The sequence below is a fragment of the Drosophila bipectinata genome, chromosome XR (assembly GCF_030179905.1).
Source record: "Drosophila bipectinata strain 14024-0381.07 chromosome XR, DbipHiC1v2, whole genome shotgun sequence".
Taxonomy (NCBI): domain Eukaryota; kingdom Metazoa; phylum Arthropoda; class Insecta; order Diptera; family Drosophilidae; genus Drosophila; species Drosophila bipectinata.
The window spans coordinates 25803807-25822438 of record NC_091735.1 but is presented as its reverse complement, the minus strand read 5'-3'; the positions used below and the strand labels follow the sequence as shown (position 1 = coordinate 25822438).

At 48.3% G+C, this 18632-nt stretch overlaps 3 protein-coding genes and 1 long non-coding RNA gene across 9 annotated transcripts in view; 1 reads left to right on the top strand and 3 right to left on the bottom strand.

Annotated features, from left to right (window-relative positions):
- Positions 1-5171, bottom strand: part of LOC108123933 (uncharacterized) — a 26157-nt gene extending 20986 nt beyond the window's left edge. The window contains exon 1 of one of the 2 annotated variants that reach the window (XR_011444258.1): positions 4862-5171. This is a non-coding gene — a long non-coding RNA (uncharacterized lncRNA). The remainder of the gene's footprint in view (positions 1-4861) is intronic. The other variant, XR_001773217.3, reaches the window with a different exon arrangement.
- Positions 1-9174, top strand: part of LOC108123893 (microfibril-associated glycoprotein 4) — a 24650-nt gene extending 15476 nt beyond the window's left edge. The window contains exons 1-4 of one of the 2 annotated variants that reach the window (XM_017239297.3): positions 7443-7729; positions 7886-8073; positions 8136-8708; positions 8954-9174. In XM_017239297.3, the coding sequence (XP_017094786.2) occupies positions 7619-7729; positions 7886-8073; positions 8136-8708; positions 8954-9095 (1014 nt within the window). In that variant the 5' untranslated portion in view covers positions 7443-7618 and the 3' untranslated portion in view covers positions 9096-9174. Of the gene's footprint in view, positions 1-7442; positions 7730-7885; positions 8074-8135; positions 8709-8953 lie in introns of those variants that run through there. The other variant, XM_070283047.1, reaches the window with a different exon arrangement.
- LOC108123894 (microfibril-associated glycoprotein 4) lies at positions 5655-7182 on the bottom strand. Its single transcript, XM_017239299.3, has 5 exons — positions 6961-7182; positions 6873-6913; positions 6691-6804; positions 6082-6633; positions 5655-6018 (listed from the first exon to the last, which is right to left on the bottom strand). Exons 1-5 carry the CDS (start codon positions 7072-7074, stop codon positions 5877-5879), a joined length of 963 nt encoding a protein of 320 aa, XP_017094788.2. The 5' UTR covers positions 7075-7182; the 3' UTR covers positions 5655-5876.
- On the bottom strand, positions 8726-18632 carry LOC108123895 (uncharacterized). Of its 4 annotated transcripts, none has more exons than XM_017239302.3 (4): positions 12688-12842; positions 12430-12598; positions 9413-9556; positions 8726-9351 (listed from the first exon to the last, which is right to left on the bottom strand). In XM_017239302.3, the coding sequence occupies exons 2-4, from the start codon at positions 12586-12588 to the stop codon at positions 9196-9198; spliced, it is 459 nt and encodes a 152-aa protein (XP_017094791.2). In that variant the 5' UTR covers positions 12589-12598; positions 12688-12842; the 3' UTR covers positions 8726-9195. The 4 variants fall into 4 exon arrangements, with proteins under 4 accessions (XP_017094791.2, XP_017094790.2, XP_043068959.1 ...); XM_017239301.3 differs by lacking the exons at positions 8726-9351; positions 9413-9556; positions 12688-12842 and adding exons at positions 9680-10283; positions 10359-10448; positions 18561-18632; XM_043213024.2 differs by lacking the exons at positions 8726-9351; positions 9413-9556; positions 12688-12842 and adding exons at positions 9680-10283; positions 10359-10448; positions 18565-18579.

Here is an 18632-nt window from a genome sequence, read left to right as displayed (position 1 = left end):
GTCGTGCGTGTGTGTGTGGCTGGATAAAGTTTCATCAAAGAAAAGTTAGTCCTGATCTGGGGCCGTTCTTGGAGCCACGTCGTTGCCCATTTCCATGTGCGTGTTGCGTTTAATTGATATGCTAATGAGTGAAGTGAAAGCTCTCGATTTGTTTCCTCACTGGCTTTCGGCTTGCGTCCTTCGGATTTGTTTTCCGCCAAACAATTAGCCAGGAATGTGGCCAAATCTGAGTATTATTGGTTATGCAGAAATCCAGTGGGCAACACTCCCATTAGTTGGAATACTTGTGTGGTTTTGGCGTCAACTATGTGACTCGTCCTTTGTGCCGGCCACCGCTTAGTAATTGCACCTCCTTGGCTAGCACCCAGGACCACCCTCCCCCATTTTCATAATTAATTCCCATGCAAGTAATTAAAAATGCCAACGACTCGCATTGTCGCGGCTAGTTTTTGTTGTACTCGCTGTTGTTTCTGTGATTTCAATGCGAATAATAGCAGCGGGAAATTAATTACGCGCTCGCGTACCCGGCGAATGAAAAAATCCCACAAAGCAACTGCCGGGCCAGCGAGAACAACAATTTGCTAGAAAATCCGGGCGAAATAGAACATGGAATTGTATTTTTCTGCGGTCTGGACTAAGAGCCATGTGTGAGGAAAGGGCCAAGGCGGCTTAAAGTGCTCTACTCACTATATGGTCTGAAGGGTCTGAAGAGCAGAATACTCTAAAATGGTTAAAGATTAATTAATTGATTAGTTTTCGCAAGGAAGCGCGTTCGAAAGGAGCTTTAAGTCCTCTGAAGCAAAAAGTCGGGCGTCCTGCGGTTTAGAGGCTGGGGTCTATCGCTCATACGCCGTGTTGTCCGCCCGCCGGGTTCAATCCCGCTTGTGGCGGATAAACTTCAACTTTCCTAAAGGACTAAACAAAAGTTATGGCCAAGGAATAAAGGCTTGAGGAGTGGCTGGAAATGGCCGGGAGAGGAGGAGGGCGATGTCGAGAAATGACTGCCATTAACATTTTTTGTTAACATTTCATTTAGCCGGCAAGCGTTTTCTTTCTTTCATTTCCCATTTGGACGCCGCTTATTCTTCTCCCAGCCCGTTTCGCGTTTTTTTCCGCTTTTTCCAAACATTTTAATTATGAGCGCACGTTTTTTTCGCCATTACCATCCCCACCACCCCCCGCCCCGGCGTTGTTGTTATTGTAAAACAAACGAAATGAACAAAGTCATATGTGGGCGGCATCAGTGGGTTAAGGGTTAAGGGTTGAGGGTTGGGGTTACGGGTTAAGGGGATGATCGCCAAATGAAAAGCGAACCAAACGGACATGTGGCCCGCGCATTTTGCGGTTTTGTTTTGGCAGGAGGAAGGACTCGCAGGAGTAGTCGGAGTAGGAGCCTCGTCCGAAAGAAAGAGCCACTGCTAATACTGACGGTGATGGCCATGAGGCCGTCATGCTCTTGGCCAACACCAGCTGAAGATGGGTAACCCTGATAGTCTACACTTTAGTTTTAAAATCTTCTACCATTTTATACAATTTCCCGAGATAGTATCTACTAGTTTGTGGAGAATAAACTCGTAATTTCAGCCGTCAGGACTGTCATCTCTAGGACCAATGCATTGTTTGTTGGCCAGGATGCCTGGGGTCTGGACGGGTGTGGGTGTGGGGTTCTAGTCGGTGCATATGTGTGTGTGACATGTTAACGACGGCGCTCAAATGACTTTTGTGCGGTTTAAAAGCCAAACCCGTAGCTGGGGCCGGGGCCGGGGCGGCGCCTTCTGCCCCTTAGCCCGGACGTCTCTGACTTAGCCCAGCCCCTCGGTGGGTGGTGGGTGGTGGTGGGTCGTCATGCCATGTTCGGTGCAGAATTTTTCAATTTTATGGTTTCCAGATGAAGTGCGTTCGACCGTAAGTAAATGCCAGCGAAGACCCCTCGACCCCGGCGTCATCTGCAGCTGTCATTGTTTAGCTTTTTGCCCTCTTTCAGCGCAAAAATTGGAGTCCAAACACCGCCCCTCCCTCACCCTCCGGATCGACCCCTTTTTTCACGCATAAAGTTGCATTTTCTTTCTTTTTTTTTTTTTTTTTGCGGCTTTTTCGGGTGCGACTGCAATTTTTTCCGGCTTCTGTTTGCTTTTTTCTGCTTTTTTGTTTCTGTGACCCGGCTTTCAGTGTTTTTTCTGTTTGTTTCCAGCCGAATCGTTATGAGTTATATATGGTACTTGAATCCTCCGTTGTTGGCCAGGCCGGGCCAGGTGAACGGGAAGATTGAAACTAACTGAATTGCCCAAGCGGCTGTGAACATTTTGGTTTAATTAAGAGGCCACTTTCGGAGAGCCGGGGTCAAAGGTTGCCAGTCAGAGTCGAACAGATGGGCGGCTGCCAGGGGCGGGGCGTGGCTTTGTCGTGGCTATGTCCGGAGGGTCAGTTCTAGTTGATCCGTCGGCTAATTGAAGGCAGCATTCGCGTCGGGATGACAAAGAAAGTTTGTACTTTGGTTTGTTCCAGTTTTCTTTTTTTGTGGCGCCTCCTCCTCCTCCATTCAATACTTTGGTGCTCCCCCCTATCTCTGTTTGCTGTTGCGCCTCGATTGACCTCTGACCCCCGCAAATGGCGCCCGTAAATGCATTTTTAATGTCCACTAGTCCGCGCTAAAAGCAAATGCACATTTGGATGAAACTTTACAGCGATGTCCCATTTGAATATAGTGCCAGAGTGCGAGTGGGTGATCCTGCAGGAATGGCGTAATTTTTAATATAAATAAATCAGACTCGAGGGCTGCTCATAAAGGCATTGTGTTCGGAAAGGCAATAAGCGCCCTCCCAACGCCCTCACAAATAAATCTCGGCAATTGCTCAGCGCTGACACTTTTGTTGCAACTCCAGGCGACGTCTGTGGCAGCTGCAAGTGCCCCGGCTGAGTGGCAGCACTAGCGGAGGCTAGTGAGGCAGGATCCCCCTCTGGAAGGATAAATAATCCACATTAAAGGGCAAACAACAATCGCACTACAAATTGGCTGATTTTGGGGCTTTAATCCCAGCTCAGTCGCTTGCGGCGCTGCTGCCGAAAATCCAGGTGAGCCTGGAGCCCGACTCCTTCTTTGTCAGCCCTTAACACGTTGACACTTGGGCTAAGGGGGCTAGCGAGGCTAAGGGGCGCCTCCCAGTTCCCAGTCGCTTCTCAGTTTGAGTTTTTCCGCTGTCAGGCTGCCGCCTGTTATTTGTTGCAATTTAAGTGACTTGGAATTGCAATTTATTGCTGCCAGTCCGGGGGAGGGCGCCCTTCCCACGACTCCCCCTTTTTGGCGGCCCCGGAATATCAGAATTTAGTGTAATGTTATTTTTATTGCAATTTCATGTGCGGAATGCGTAGCAGGGCGCTTACGCCTTGTTGCATACACTCAGCGAAAGCGGGGGCGCTGGAGACACATTAGGGCGGAGGGCCACGGGTGTCTGTTTCAGGGTCCCAGGTCCCTTCTGTCCATTACTCGTCCTGTCCTGGCGCCCAATATGCGGCGCCCCAATTGTAAATTCCTTTATATTTGTCAAGCCAATTGAAAAGTTTGCGGCAACTTTTGTTGATTTAACACATAAGACTACAAAGTCAGTGTCCGTCTGTCCTTCCGTCAATGAGCCGGGAGCCGGGAGGTCCTGCCTCCCGGGGGACGGGCCAAAAGTTGCTCCGGCGCAGAAATAAATAAGGCATTGTATGGTAACTGGCCGGCAAAGAAAACAACGTGGGAATAAAGCCGAATCAAGTCGGGAAATTATTCGAAGAGCGAAGTGAAACAATGTGGACTGTGGTGGGAGGGGGGTGTTGCCACGGGGCGGCAAGTGACCACACAGTGATTTACGCCCAAGAAATTGAGTTGTGGTGCAAATTATTTATGAACAAAACAACACACAGACAGTGGTGCCAATAAAAAACACGGGCAGGACAAGCAAACGAGGACTGTAATGTCCTGGGTCCTTTTGCCGTTCGCTCCGCCCAGGACACATTCCAGGACAATATGCAGTTTGTGAAATCGGTATCGAAGTCTCTCTCCAGAGAGCCGGCGAAGGGGAGGCAGGGGACTGGCGACAGAGACAGTCCCAAAGAAAGAGATGGAAAAGGAACAGAAGCGAGAGGGAAAGAAGGAGAGTCAGAGAAATGTCCCTTCTGCGAAGCAGCTTAGAGCTGCAAAGCCAGGAGCCAGGAGTGGGAGCGGGGGCGGGAGCGGGAGCAGGATCCAGGAGCCAACTTTTCTCTGAAAATAATTTATTAGCGGCAAACGAGCAAAAGTTTTATGAAAATTCAAAACACACAAGAACACAGCGAATACAAATATAGCACAAACATGAAATAAACAGGCGAAATAAAAACGAGAGCACGGAAAGGGGGGGAGGGAGAAAAACAAAAACAATACACAATCGAAACAAAGGCCAAAAAAGTGGAAGTAGTTGATGAAGTAGCTCCGGAACTCACGGCCAACATTTCATTGTCAGTTGAGAGTTCTGCGAGTTCTGAATTCCCACTCCCCCACTCTTTCGCATTCCCTCTCCGAGTTTCGTACGCTTTGTTTAATATTTTCCGACCGTCCCCCTACCGAAAGTTCGCCAGCGGCAGTGGGCGGGAGGTGGGCCGAAAATCTAGCAAATTTATTAACAATCATGTTCCCAATGAGCCAGAATACGGTACTTAGTGTGTCAGACAATTCACTTGGCTCCCAATACTCTTTACTCTTGCATAAATTATTTGAACGGGCTTTCCAATACGTTAATACTCTCTCTTAGGAAGTCCCTACTTTTCGCAGCGATCTTTGAGAGGAAATCCCTCTCCTAATTCTTAAAGAACAATAAGATCAAAACAAAATGTGGCAACTTACGTGCGTACTGTACTTCCTTGGTTGCATGTGCCGGCTAACTGTGCACGGGGGCTCTTCTGGCGGGGGACCTCACAGGGACCACAGGGGCTGACGCCGCCCACTCTCTTTCATCCGCACACATGTCTGAATAACGGCACCTGCGTATTCAAAACCGAACAACACAGCAACTGTAACACTTTTCACACATTTTCGCTTAATTTGTCACTAAATTAATGCTAATTAATGGACAACTTTGATTACGGCGAGAGGCGAGTTTGAAATGACTCTTGGTTGGCGTCGCTTTGTTTACAAAATGGCTTCCATTGCAACCTGTTGCAAAAAACAAATCCGATCGAGAGAGCCGAGAGAGTGGGGAGAGTCAGAGAGCGTAGGATCACACTACGGTCACTCTATTCAGGGGAAAACCGATTCGCTCGGGTGGTTGGCGGGTAGTTTAAAATCCCAAAAATATAACTAGTTAGGATAATTAGAGCATATAGCATTCATCGTACCTGAGTCGGGCCATGCTCCTATGGTTATTTATAGAATTTGGAGCACAATTGCACGGGAGCTTAGTTCCACTCCCGCGCTTCCACATTCACATTCGAGTGCCAAGAAAGTTTATGAACATTATTCTGGCCAGGATTGGGGGGGAGTGGGAACTTTCCTCATACTTTTCAAACGCACAGAAAGTGCCAATAAAGGTCGCATTACACATTTCCAGTACAATCTTTGCTTAGTTATGCCATGCGCTTATTTTTAGAGAAAAAAATTTGTGCTTCTTGGAAAGATTCCCCCACATAACCTGGGTCTCTTTGTATGCAAATAAAATTTCTTAATTAGCGGCATTATTTCCCGGTATTTTACATCAATATATAATAAATAGATGATGACTAAAACCGGTTTGCAGTCAGCCAAGCAGGGCGGCGCGAAAAGCCTCTGGGAAAACGTCGGGGGAAATAATCGCTATTTATTTTTAGGAAAGCTAATTAGTCTTCTAGGGGAGTCTACGATGCCAGCTCCAATCGGCGCACAACTAGGGCTTTTTGCGGGGTCGAATCAGCATCCGGACATAGGCTAGGGAGCCCTTGGGTCCTGGCAGGAAGGTCTTCCACAGGATGCCCTTGAAGTAGTCGATCTCCGCCCCATACTTGGTCTGGAAGGTTCCAAAGAGGTTGCTGCATAGAAGTAAAAACACCGAATTAAGATGATTCAGATATGATGCTGATTACACACTATACCTTTCGAAACACTCGCGCCCATACCACCAGGCTCCTGCGTGGGTCCTCGCGCAGTTCTGCCCGTTGTCGTCGTTGTCCTGGTCGAAGGTGGTGAACTTCTTGCCGGCGTGGTAGCGCAGGGAGTCGCCGGCGTCGCCCGTGTAGACTCCAAGCACATAGAGCAGGTACTTCTCCGCCTCGCCCCCGATACTGAAGTGGTCGTAGATGGCGAACCTCTCCTCTTTGTTCTTGTTCCGCATCACTACCAGCAGCTCGTGCTCCTCGCTGTTCGTCAGCCGGTGGAGCTTGTCCAGGCCGATGAAGAACTCCCCGTTGAGTACCCCGAATCCGGCCTTGTAGTTCTCCCAGTCCCGGTTGAAGTCCTCGCTGCCGTCGAACCTGTAGGCTACCACCAGCCAGCCTCCCTCCCCGTTTCCGTAGGGAATTTTCTGGTCGCAGCTGACGAAAAAGGGCTCCGTGTTCTGGCCAATCTGTATTCGGACCTGACCATGACTTTGGCCGAAACAGTTCCTCGGCGTTTTGTTGAGGATCACGGGCGCCGAAGGTTGCCGGCTAATCGGATTTGGAGATCTGGGATTATCAGTATAATACAAAATATTCATTGGTTACGTTCTGGTTAGGAGAGGAGCATCTTGGGCCCGACTTTTGTACTCGTCGATCAACTGCTGCAGTTCGTTGAGTTCCGTTCTGAGTGATTGCAGCTCATCCGTCATAAACTGAATCCTAAATGAGAAGTATATAGGTTCTATATGAGAAAAGTATGGGCTATTTTCGTATATGAGCACACTTACCGAAGAGCCAAGGCTCCCAAGGTGCTCACAGGACAGCTATCCTAAAGGGGCGATTAGTTATGGCAATTACACAACCCTATCTACTCACTAAGGCCATGGGCTCCACGGAGTTCTTCATTATCATCGAATGGTGGCCACTGTCGGACGAATTCGTGGAGGCGCTGAGGCAGGCCAGGGCCGTGACAATCGCCTCCAGCGCCATAGTCACCTGGTATATAGTACAGTGAATCGTCGTGAGAAGCTGCTTTAGCAACGACAGCAATGCGGTAACTGACTCAGTTGGTTGGTAAACACGCCGATCTGGGAGCGACTAGTATTTTATTGGAGATGCTGGCCGAGTCACTCGATCACTGAATTCCAATTAATCGGCTTTATAACGCGTCTGACCACTTTGAAGTCGAGACTAGTCTGTTTGGGTAAGACGCACCCCTGGAACTCCTATTGTTTTGGTTTTTTCGAAGCATTTCAAAGTCCAGTGTTTTGTCCTTTTCCTTGCCAAATATCCTGCTTCCAGTATTTGTTGTCAGCCCTATAGAGGAGCTCCGATTCCTTGTCACTGTTCCCCTTGCTCATCTCGCTCTGCTTAGCATACCCGTTTCGCAGTAGTCGAGTGACCTTTGGTTCGAGTTTCGCATTCGCAGTCGCAGTCGCATTTCCAATTGCATTGTGCCTCAGATCGGTTAGTTTATTCCACAGAAGCGTAGTTAGCCGGACGCCTAGATACTGACCAGTGGTCGCCGTGAAAAATGTCGCAGATGGTGCAGCTGGACGCCCTGGTGATGGCCATGGCCTGTCTCTCCACCACGCCTGTGAACCTGGGTGGCGGCCTGGTAGTGCCTTCTTCGCTGGAAAACGTGGTAGGTGCATCGGGGAATACCTGAATGAAGAATCTAGTTTTATAAACAGTTATCTAGAACTCGTGATGGGGTACTAACCTTTAATCCCAGTTAGCAAGTTAATTGCCCGATAATTGTAGTTTATGGTGTTTCTAATCCAGTTTTAATCCACCACAGACCTCCAGTAGCTGCCCTGCTGATTCCATCAGTTCCCTAACGTCCCGCATCCAATCCTTGGCCGGAGAGATCGACGAGTTCAAGCAGATGATCGGGGGTCTTCAGGAGCAGCTGGTGGACCTGCGGAGATTTGGAGCCTCTCCACAGCTGACCCTCTCCGCGAGCACGCCCCTCTTGGGCTCCAGATTGTGAGTGATGTGAGCTTGCCAGTCCCTTTTTAGTAATCTTAGTAATCCTCCGCCGGAAACAGCTTGAGCCTGGAGCCGCAGCTCCTGGGCGAAGGAGGGGCAGTCGTCGCCGGGGGTGGGGCACCTGCCACGCCGGCCAACTGCCTGAAGCAGCAGCATGGGGTGACCCGTATCCGACCCCGCTCTAACGTGGAGCCCTTCTTCGTCTTCTGCGACCAGAAGGTGCGGGGCGGCGGCTGGACGATGGTGGTGAATCGGTATGACGGCAGCGAGGACTTCAACCGCAAGTGGGGCGACTACAAGATCGGCTTCGGCCCGCTCACCACCGAGTTCTTCATCGGCCTTGACAAGCTCCACCAGATCACCAGCAGCGACAACTACGAGCTCCTCGTGCAGCTCCAGAACCGGAAGCAGGAGCTGCGCTACGCCCTCTACGATCACTTCAGCATCGGCAGCGAGTCGGAGCAGTATCGGCTGAATGTCCTGGGAAAGTACCAGGGCGACGCCGCAGACGCCCTGCGCCAACACACTGGAAAAAAGTTCAGCACCCAGGACCGGGACAACGACGAGAGCGAGTCGAACTGCGCGGCGGCCCAATCGGCGGCCTTCTGGTACGGCCCCAGCTGCAATCTCAGGTAAGTTCACCAGCGGATAGTGTGCTTCGATAACATCGATGAAGTTTATCGGAAATCATCGAGATGTTTATTCTCCAACGAGCGATAAGTCGACTCAGTACCGATTACAGCAAACTTGATCGACTTTATCGATTACATGAGTATAAATATAAGTAGAAATAATAGGTACATAACAAACTTAGTAACACAATGTTGCCTAACCCGATAGTTTCGTAAATTCAACCGATTAAATGCCTTTGTTTCAGTAACCCCTTTGGGCTGTACCAGCGTCTGTTGGAGCGAGATGTCGACGGCTTCAAGGGCATCCTGTGGCGGGGATTCCTGGACGGCCCCAAGGGCTCTCTGAAGATTGTTCGAATGCTGGTGCGTCCCCGCAGTGGGTCATGATTTGGGTAGCGACTTAAAGTCCCTTAAGTTAAATAATTTGAAAGTAATGTAACAAAAAAAATAAAATTCTAGCGAGTAATCAGCCTTTGGTCAGTTTGGCTCAGATTTCGTTGACCTTTTCTGCTTCAGTGGTGGTGGAGGTGGTCCTGGGAGTGGTGGTGGTAGTGGTGGGGTCCTCGGAGCCCTTCACCACCAGGGCGTCCCCAAAGATGGGCTTGAAGAAGAGCACGAATCGCGAATAGCGGCGGGCGGAGTTCTGAAGTTGAAAATAAAAGCTCATTAGATTCTTTTTGGGTTCTCTGAAGCCAACAACTTACTAGCATCAGACGGGATATGGCCTTGGATACGTTGGTGACCGTCTGGAAGGACTTGTTCAGCAGCTCGCCAGGAAGCTCCAAGGAGGCGTCCGCGCCGATCTCCGCCGCGTCGCCCACGTCCTTTCCCCCCGCCCGGCGCCGCCTCTGGCAAATAGAATTAAAAACAATCAGAAAGATCAGTTCTCTGGCCTTCAACATTGACCTTTAGGGACATAAATTCCAGTAGATCTCCCACAAAACTCCGGCAGGAAAAAGGCAGTTGTGTAGTGAGATGTTTTCGTAATTTTCGCTTTTATTAGCTTTGTGTAGGTCGTGAATTTGTCGTTATATGTACATTTCTATATGCCGAATATTTACAAACATGAAACTTAACTAACAATAAGGTTTGAAATCGGAAGGAAGTGGAAGTCTAGGCACTGGAAAGGTAAAAAACACTCTGGGGATGGGGTGTGGTGCTTCAGAGGTCAACAAAGAGTAACAGCTCTGATAGAGCTTAGTAGCCCGCCTCGTCGGAGTCTGGGGCCGGTGTCGTCACTCCGGCGATGCCGTTCACTCCGCCGGAGGAGCCCTGCAGGATGGGGCCGGAGAAGCTGAGGAACTTGGACACCACGTTGCCCAGACCGGCGTTGGGGTTGCCGTTGCCGGAGGACGACCCGCTGAAGGCGGTGATGGTGGTCAGGACTCCGGTGGTCAGATCGTTGGCGATGTTTCCGATCGAGCGGATCTTAGGCGAGACTACGGCTGTGATCAGGGTCTGGAAGTCCTTGATGGGCACCGGAGACTTGATGTCCCACTGCTTGTTCTTCTCGATGTTGGCGCGGTCCAGTTGCTCGATCACCCGGGTCTTGGTGTCCAGGAAGTTGTCGATTTTCTACGGATTTCGAAGTCATTATTTTGAGCTTTTGTCCTGTCAGAGGAGGTAACTCATAGAGGTTCATATACTCACGCCGAAGACAAAGCCTAGGACGGCGTTCTTGGCCTCGAATGTGGCGTCGGGCAGCTTTCTTTTGGTTCGCTCTTGGTCGCCCAAAGCCTCCTGGAAAATCGGGGCAATAGAAAAGGGATACCTTGTAAGGACCACAACCACACAGGACTAAAAGCACGCGTTGATCTATTTTCTCTTTCGAGTTCAATCCAAAGCCAAAGTGGCAAAGTGGCAAGAAACAAAAAACAAAACACTCGGCACTTGGGGCCAGTTAGACTTGACCCAATTTCGTGGAGGGGCCTGCTTCAAGAAAACCGCACTCTTGTAATTAAATCACTCACCAGTCGGCAGTCGGGGACCTTCGCCCATTCTAAGGCGATTGCTCTTTTGTGTCTCGGCTGGCTATACCTAGTATCTGTTGTATGCTATATGGTATATTGTATCTGGTACTTTCGGGGGGCAGCACTTAAAATTCACCTCGTCATCTGGTCAGAGTCAAGTCGGACCGGAGAGTCGAAATTAATGCGATATGTATGCACACCGATTCGGAGGCGAAATCCGCTGATTTCTAATCCGTTCGCATAACCAATCGGATCCGGATTTAAGTGCACTCGTTAATTGCAGTTGGACGGCCATTAGTACGGCTCCACACCACCAGTATTTAGTCGCTTTTGGGGGCCACTGTGACATCAGACCCCAAATAACATTCTTGGATAATTGGAGGTCAGAAATACCCGCACTTTAGGTGCAATTGGCGGGGCAGATGAAGCTTAAAAATTCCCAAACTATGTGGTATTGAGGAGAAGCATTTTTGGGCCATAACTCAGGACCGTTTGCATACCTCAAGGTACAAGTCATTACGGACAATAAATAAAAACAGACACCGCCTCCAGCCCGCAGGTTGCCAACTATCTGTCTGTCTAGCTCGGAGATCTTAAAAAATTATGCGACTCATTTAGCGGAGGGTAATTTGGCAATTTCAGCCATTCGGCTCATTGTTCTGCCATTCTCCCACTCGAGAGCTCTGCGATTTCCCAATTCAAAAAAAGGCAAAATTATGCTTGGAACTAAGCCCACACTAAGCGTTTTGCCGGGCAATTTATTAGTTAAACAAAACTAAAAAGCCAGCCCCGCTGCGCCCCTCCCTGCCTCAGTTTTCGAGCCCCTTGAAGCGCAAACAGCAAGCGCGAGCTATGATTTATATGTCAGCGAAAATCAGGTCAGTTGTTGAAATCTAAGCAGGTGTTAAAGCCCAAAAGGGGCACAAGGGTGTGGGGCTTAAGGCGGGGGAAGCGGCCTAATTGCCGGAGATTTCTGGAAGCTGTTGCCCTATAAGCCCTCTCTAGGGCTAGTCTCGAAAGAGAAGGGCCTTCGCCGATTATTGATTTATGAAGTTAATATATACTCTGGCCCATAATCTCCCCGGTTTCCTATTTCGTTTGCCAACTTTTCACCCAGACCCGAAACCCGTCAACACCGCTGGGCCGGCGGGGAGCGGAGCGGTCTTTCACAATCCGTGCGAATAAGAAGAAGTGATGAGCCACGAACAAGACGGGGCTACGGCCGCCTCGCCTCGCCTCTCCCTTTCTCCCCCAGCCCTCCCCGGTTTTTTTCCTCTTCTGTGGGCTGGCTCTTGAAATGGTTTTGAAATGTTATCGTAGGTCGTTAACAAGTTTGTTTTGTTTTTGTCTTTTTGCGCCATCAAGGTCGTTTGGTCCGAACTATGGCCGACGAATTCAAAATCGCTCTGCGACGGCCTGGCTTTACCCACATACACATATTCCTGTGGCTATCTGTGGCTATTTGTGGCCATTTGCATATTTTCCACCAGACGGTGGTTCAATGCACCGCCAAGCCCGAGCTCTGGCTCAGCTGAGCGGCCGAGCCGCTGAGCCGCTGAGCCCCAAATTATCGGCTTGCACAACAACAATGCAGCAACGTGCGCAAAATTCACTTTCACGCCAGAAGACAATAAGTGCCCCCTCCCCCTCGTCCGTCTCTCTGCTCGGAGCCCGGAGCGAGGAGCGAGGAGCGCGCCATCTCTTTCAGGCGAGTGGGACTTCCTAGATTCAGGGATGTATGTGGTATTTACCTCGCCGTTCAGGGGATTCAGCTCCGCTTCGCTGGCGTCCTGGAAGCTCTCTATCTCCGACAGGGCCTGCTGCTGGGGCGCGGGGGCGGCGCTCGTCAGCGACAGCGACACCGACAACAGGACCATCGACAGCAATAATCGGCGCGTGGGGAACTGCATCTTTGCTCTTCTGGAAAGTGACAGGAAGAGGAGAGGTTGGGTTATAATCTTTGAACGGAGGCTTGAGCCATAGGCTTCATCTCAGGGCCTTCTACACACCAAATACCGTAAAGCTCGTCAAACAAAAAACAAACAACAAGAAACAAGAAACAAAAGCTAAGTATTGATCAACGCTGGTCGAGGTTTGTCCGCCAGATACGCGATACTAGCACGTTCACTAACTTTAAGCAAATGACTGCAGACGAAAGTTACTTCAATGATTTAGCAGTGGCCAAAAAATCGGTTACACTGCCCACGGCGCAGGCGCACAGCTCTGCCTCGGCCTCAGTCTCTGCCGCGGCCTCAGTCTCTGCCAGCGCCACCGTTGACGTCACTCAAGGCGCCAGAAAGCCAAACAGCCAAAAAGCCAGAAAGCCACCGAATCACTGAGCAATCCAGCCATTCCAGCCAACCCAGCCATCGAGAAATACCCAGCCATGCGGTCGCTCCAACGCAATTCCCTGGCCAAAAATTCAATTTGATTGTGGCCCGGTGACGGCGCCGACTGCGACTGCGACTGTGGCTCTAACTGCGGGCAGCAAGATGAGCGCGACGCCGACTTCTGCGTCGACGGCGAACACGTTTTGAGCCAAAATCGGAACGGAAAGCGCTCAATAAAGTGCAAAGCCGAGACGTTAGGTGGCTGGGCGGCTACTGCGGGCTGGCTTTTCTGCCACTATTGTTAGTGCTGTTTCTGCAATGCGCTTTTAATTTTGACTCTTTGGCTTTCAATTAAGCCACACACACACACATGGGCTACTCCAAGCACACCACCACACACCCAGACACTTCAGGTCCACAAGTCGGTCATACGCTGCGTATGCGCAATGTGCGTTCTCAATCATTTCTTCGGCGGTGTGTCATCTTGGCGAGGTTACATAAGGTTACTAGTTGTATTTTATTCAACGTCATGATTATGCCATTAAAAGAGCAATTATTCAATAATAATTAGGGATGAAGTTTTCAAGCTAGTCAATAAAAAGGACACGCTCAGAGATTGGTCTTTGGTTATTCAGAACTTGTTCTTGTTATTCATTGAGAACTTGTTCCATATATTTCTGATAGAAACAATCAATAGATCTCAGATATAATGTGTACTGCTGGTTGTATTTTACTCAGTTTCAATTTTGAATTGTTTAAAGAGGATAATACCCAAAGTTTATTTGGACACATACTCATAGATAAGGTCTGAAAACTCAAAAGCCATAAACCTGGGGAAAGAAGAGGACATTCCATGGACGCGATCGATAGATCTCAATTATGATCTATGCACTTTAGAAGTTGTAAAGCAAAAACCTAGAACACCTTCAACGAATTCAACTTAAATGCAAAATTTGTAGAGGCCTTGACCCAAACATTGAGGCGTATGCTTAGAATTGGATTTGTCATAAGCCAGCTTAGCAACTATAATCGAAATGCCTATGTAAGCTCGCCAGTTAATACGCTTTTTACGATTAATAATCACCATAAATTATACGTATTTACGGGCCCCATACGGGCTCTACATGAAATGCCGTCTTGAAGGAGAACAAAAACCAAGAAAACAACACAAGAATCACAGGTCAACATTCAGGGGGTAGATCGCTTAAGAAACCAACGTTAGTATTCAAAACTCCACCATTTTGTTATGCTTTAAAGGGGATACGAGCAGCCTACTATGGATTTTTGACTGTATGGGGCGTGAAATGTTCTGAAGGGTTAGTTTCAAGTGCTTAATCTTCGAGAAACGGTCCAATTCAAAGGGTTTCAAGCTTTATTTAATATTCCATAGGCTTTTCTGTTATTAAAGGCCGGTGTTATCAAAGCCCCCCCCCTAGAAAACGAAGCTAAGAAAATTCAATCAAGTAGTTCGCCTTCGGACAGCTAGATCCAAAACGATCCAAGCCGATCTGATTCGATCCGATAAATTGGAGTCAAAGTGCGCGTATCGGATTCAGACGAAACGTAATAACTGGATTCGGCATTATACTGCGATCCGATCCGATTCGATTCGATCTACTATTGCGCATATGGACCACATAGGTGCATAATTACTCCATGCGACGGCTAGTTGGACTTAGAATTCGACTCGACTCTACGAATCGGCGCCAATTTCAGTCAAATCCGAGTGTTTGATTAAGTCAATTTCAAGAATTAATTGTCCGAACTATATTTCCACGCAATTTAGAGATATATTTGATTTGACTTGATTACGATCTATTAGCAGGTGTCAAGCCATCTGTTATTTTCTCCCGATTTAATTATGAAAATAAAATAAAATAATGGCATTTAAGAAGTATGTTAAGCGCACATTTATGGTGCATTTTATTGTCGATGTCACTGAGGTTTCATCTAGCTCAGGATCCGGATCTGGATATGGGGAACCTTTCTAATTAACCCCTTGAGTCTGCCAATTAACCCGTTTTCGCGGCGGCTTATCAGCCAACTGGCCAATCAACACTCTGGCCCAAGGTCACTGGTTTCACCGACTCTTTAAGCTCTGAAAGCCAAAATCCAGTTTTGAATGGAGTCGATCTCTATATACCCTACAAATAACTCCATAAGAGGTCCCTATCGATTGGTGGATAGGTATCCTCAAAGCTTCCTCCACATGTGTAAGGACTTTGATCTAGAATATGTATAACCTATGTACCCTTAATTTAAGCTGACATCAGGTTGAGCAATTACCCCGAAATGGAACTGAAACATAATCCTTAATTGACACTAAGGGGCACCTTGCCCCACTGGTTGCTGTTTTATTTCTCGTGTTTTCGGTTTAATTTTGGTTTTTATGCAACGTATTGCGGACAGAGGGCTCCATATAAAGCAAAATTAATGCGCGCATCCGTTGAAATAGCAAATAAAAAACTTTTAAAAGATATCAGCAACGAAACCGCAAAACCCGAACGAACCTTCGCACCTTTAAACCCCAAGCCCCAAACCCAAAAGCTAAAAGCTAAGTTTGTGGGTCACAAGGTCAGAGAGGAGATGGGGAGATCGCCGATCGGCGATCGGCCATCGCCACTTGCCATCTGGAGTCTCTGGTCCATCTTGACATTTGTCCTCGATCTTGCAGAACCTGCAGAAGCCACCTCTTACTTTTCCGTTTTGGTATCGGTTTTTGGCCGGATTGCCTTAATTTCGGTTTCGGCCACTTTCGATTTTTGTTGCTTGTTGTTGGCAGGTGCTGGAGTCTCATTTCCAGGCAATTCTGGTAAACAAAAGCGATCCGATACTCCATCTCAAAGGAGGGGCAATAGCTTCGCTTACAGCTCTGTGTTCTGGCCAATCTGGCAGTGCAATTTGCAGTCGGGAAATTATCCGTAGTCTGCAATTAAATCTTTGGCGGTTGCAGCTTGGCAGCTTGTAGCTTGTGGCAGTGGCGCCTCGACACTCCGCCCTCCTTCACTCGGCCAGTCACTACTCCAGTCAATCTATCAATTACTCCGTCGGAGCCACAGCTCGTGTCATAATTTTATGACGGACATGCGACAGGCCGGAGACTTGCACTTTGTCGCGGACTTTAGTTGAGCCAATCTTGGCCAAGTTGCCATAACATTAGCCGTTTTGAACCGGCCAAGACCCCATAAGCGCCTCAAATACCTGCCCATCCGATCTGACCCCACTTTGCTTGCCTTCATGTTTTGTTTCCAGTCGATCTTCATCGCGATTCCAGTTTCGGCTCGACTCAGTCTCAGTTTCAGTTTCAGTTTTGGCCGAAATGTCAAATGTCATTTGTGGGCCAGACGCATTAAATCCGTACTAACCGGTGGCCATTTGTTCTTTGCAAATCGTTATACATAGTTGTACCCTTCCCCGGCCTGTCGGCGCGTAATGTGGCAGTTGCTTAATCCGAGTATGGAGGTTGGGAAACGGCGGTCATTATGCACATCATATAGCCAGACAGTCGGCCATGCAGTCAGTCAGCCAGCCAGCCAGTCAGCCATCCAGCCAGCTAGTAGCTTTTTTTGGCCATGTCTCGGCATTAATGTCACCGAACATCGCTGTTCTGGCGACGATGACTGGGCTAAGTGCACGCAGACAAGATTCAGTTAACAAAAAACAGGTACAGGCACAGGTACTTTGCAAGCCCGCCTAACAGCCTAACAGGTTGGAAAATAAAAGGCAGTCGGCAACTAACATTTTCCATAACTCTTTAATTTGAGGCTTTTGTCTTTGTGAGACGGCCAATTGAAAGTGTGCCCGGCGAGGGCTCTGTCGCAAGACTTTTATGGCCCAGACACCAGTTAGTACTACCAGTTGTTATGCAGAAAAGATCCTTTTGGGCTTGCAGCAGATGACACTTCCAATCGACGAGGCTCAATAAAGAGTGTCATTAGACGGAGTTGCCAAACGTAATGGGCCGCTTTACAGCCAAATACTAAGCTATTGAAACGGCTTATTATGAAGCCCGCTGTTAAGCCCGCCCGGGCCAGTCCTTCACATCAAGAGGTCTTGTGTCTCGAGTCTTGTTTTCGGTCTTCAGATTTTGTGCCCAATCGCCGGAGCGAGTATAATTAGAAAAGGCGTAGCCAACCGTTCACTTGCACTTCTGACTTTGTTCTCGGCCAGGCCAAAGCGATTTCTTGGCTTCATTCTGATTCATTAAAAAATGCACTCGAACAATATTTGTAATAGCTTTAATACTTAAACTGTATTGTTAAGATTACATTTTTAAGAGTGTCTGGCTTCTGTGGAATTTTTCGGGCACTCTGGTCTACTTAGCTCGAGACAAATTTGCTTTAAGTCTAGCGGCCGAAGGTCGCCTAATAATAATACTATAATTTGGTGAATGCTCATTAATATCTTGAATGGCATTTAAGCTTAATCATTTGTGGCTTAATTGGCGTGCAGAACTCGGTGCTGTTAAATGATCCGTAAATTGAAAATCGCGTTCAGAGGCTTGGGCAATCAGTTGCTTAGGAATTATGAATAAGATCCGTTCGCACTGGCGGTGGTGTGAAAACATTAATAGACCTGTAAACGGTCTGTGGTTTCGCTTTCATCTTTACGATTATCATAATAAAAGGCGAGATAAGGGAATGCATTGTCTAATAGTCGGTTTAATGGCCCAATCGAAGTTGGCCCAATCGATTTGCATAACTCCTCGATCGGAAATCTGGTGCATCGTTTCAAATTCGTCTGGTCAATAAACTTACTGACCGAGTTGGATATGACACCTAAACCGGAGCATAAATCAGTGGGTTTTTATCATTATCGCGACGCCCCCTCACCGACTGCCTTCGAAAAGTTCGAAAAATCGAAGCTCGCGCTCCAGCTGCTCCACTTTCATGGCGATTACTTTCGCTTTTTCATCGTCTTGCTTTTTATTTAATTTTGTTTTGATTTTGGTCGAGTTTGGGTTTCTTATCGCCGATTTTATGGCGTATGGGCCAGGGCTCATGGCTCACGGCTCACAGCTCACGGCTCTTGGACTTTGCTGGGCCGAAAGCCATTGAGCCATCGACCTTGAGACTGTTACCGGTTTCTTCGGGGCAGGTTAGTAGCCGGAGCAGCTTGGTCTCCGGCGCTTGGGGTCAACAATTTGTTACCAATACCCACAATGTGAAGAACTCACAAGCGACTGATTGATTGATTGGTTTGGCTGTCAGCATTGCGGTTCTAACACCTGTATGCCTAGTGTTTGCCAGTATTTGCCTAATTGTCTGAAATTACATAATAATCACTAATGATAAATCGACGCTAGTTTTGCGTGAATCATGGAAATCGAAACTCTATTCGGGCTTTGTTAGCTTATTTATCGGGCAATTAACACGCCGGGCGCGGGTCCCCCCGCAGACCTGACCTATGGCCAGAGTTTCGCGTTGAGGCTTAGCCCAGTTAGCAAGTTCGTTGCCTAAGTCTTTTGTTTGACAGGCACTGCCGGCTGGGATGTTCGTTCGATTCCCCTGTCCCACTCGACTCCCCACTTCTGATCCGTGCTGTGTACTTACTCACTTTCTATGCGGCACTGGGAACAGGTTGACTCTTGGGCTACCAAATTGACGAGTTCATTAACAATTTCA

What these genes read in the sequence shown, in the direction of transcription:
- LOC108123894 (XM_017239299.3), bottom strand. Translation starts at nt 7,074, where the DNA reads ATGGCGCTGGAGGCGATTGTCACGGCCCTGGCCTGCCTCAGCGCCTCC. An exon ending in GCTCCTCTCCTAACCAGAAC is followed by an intron (nt 6,634 to 6,690) that starts GTAACCAATGAA and finishes AAATCCGATTAG; the next exon opens with CCGGCAACCTTCGGCGCCCG. An exon ending in GGGCGCGAGTGTTTCGAAAG is followed by an intron (nt 6,019 to 6,081) that starts GTATAGTGTGTA and finishes ACTTCTATGCAG; the next exon opens with CAACCTCTTTGGAACCTTCC.
- LOC108123895 (XM_017239301.3), bottom strand. Translation starts at nt 12,588, where the DNA reads ATGCAGTTCCCCACGCGCCGATTATTGCTGTCGATGGTCCTGTTGTCG. An exon ending in TGAATCCCCTGAACGGCGAG is followed by an intron (nt 10,449 to 12,429) that starts GTAAATACCACA and finishes CCGATTTTCCAG; the next exon opens with GAGGCTTTGGGCGACCAAGA. An exon ending in TCCTAGGCTTTGTCTTCGGC is followed by an intron (nt 10,284 to 10,358) that starts GTGAGTATATGA and finishes CGAAATCCGTAG; the next exon opens with AAAATCGACAACTTCCTGGA.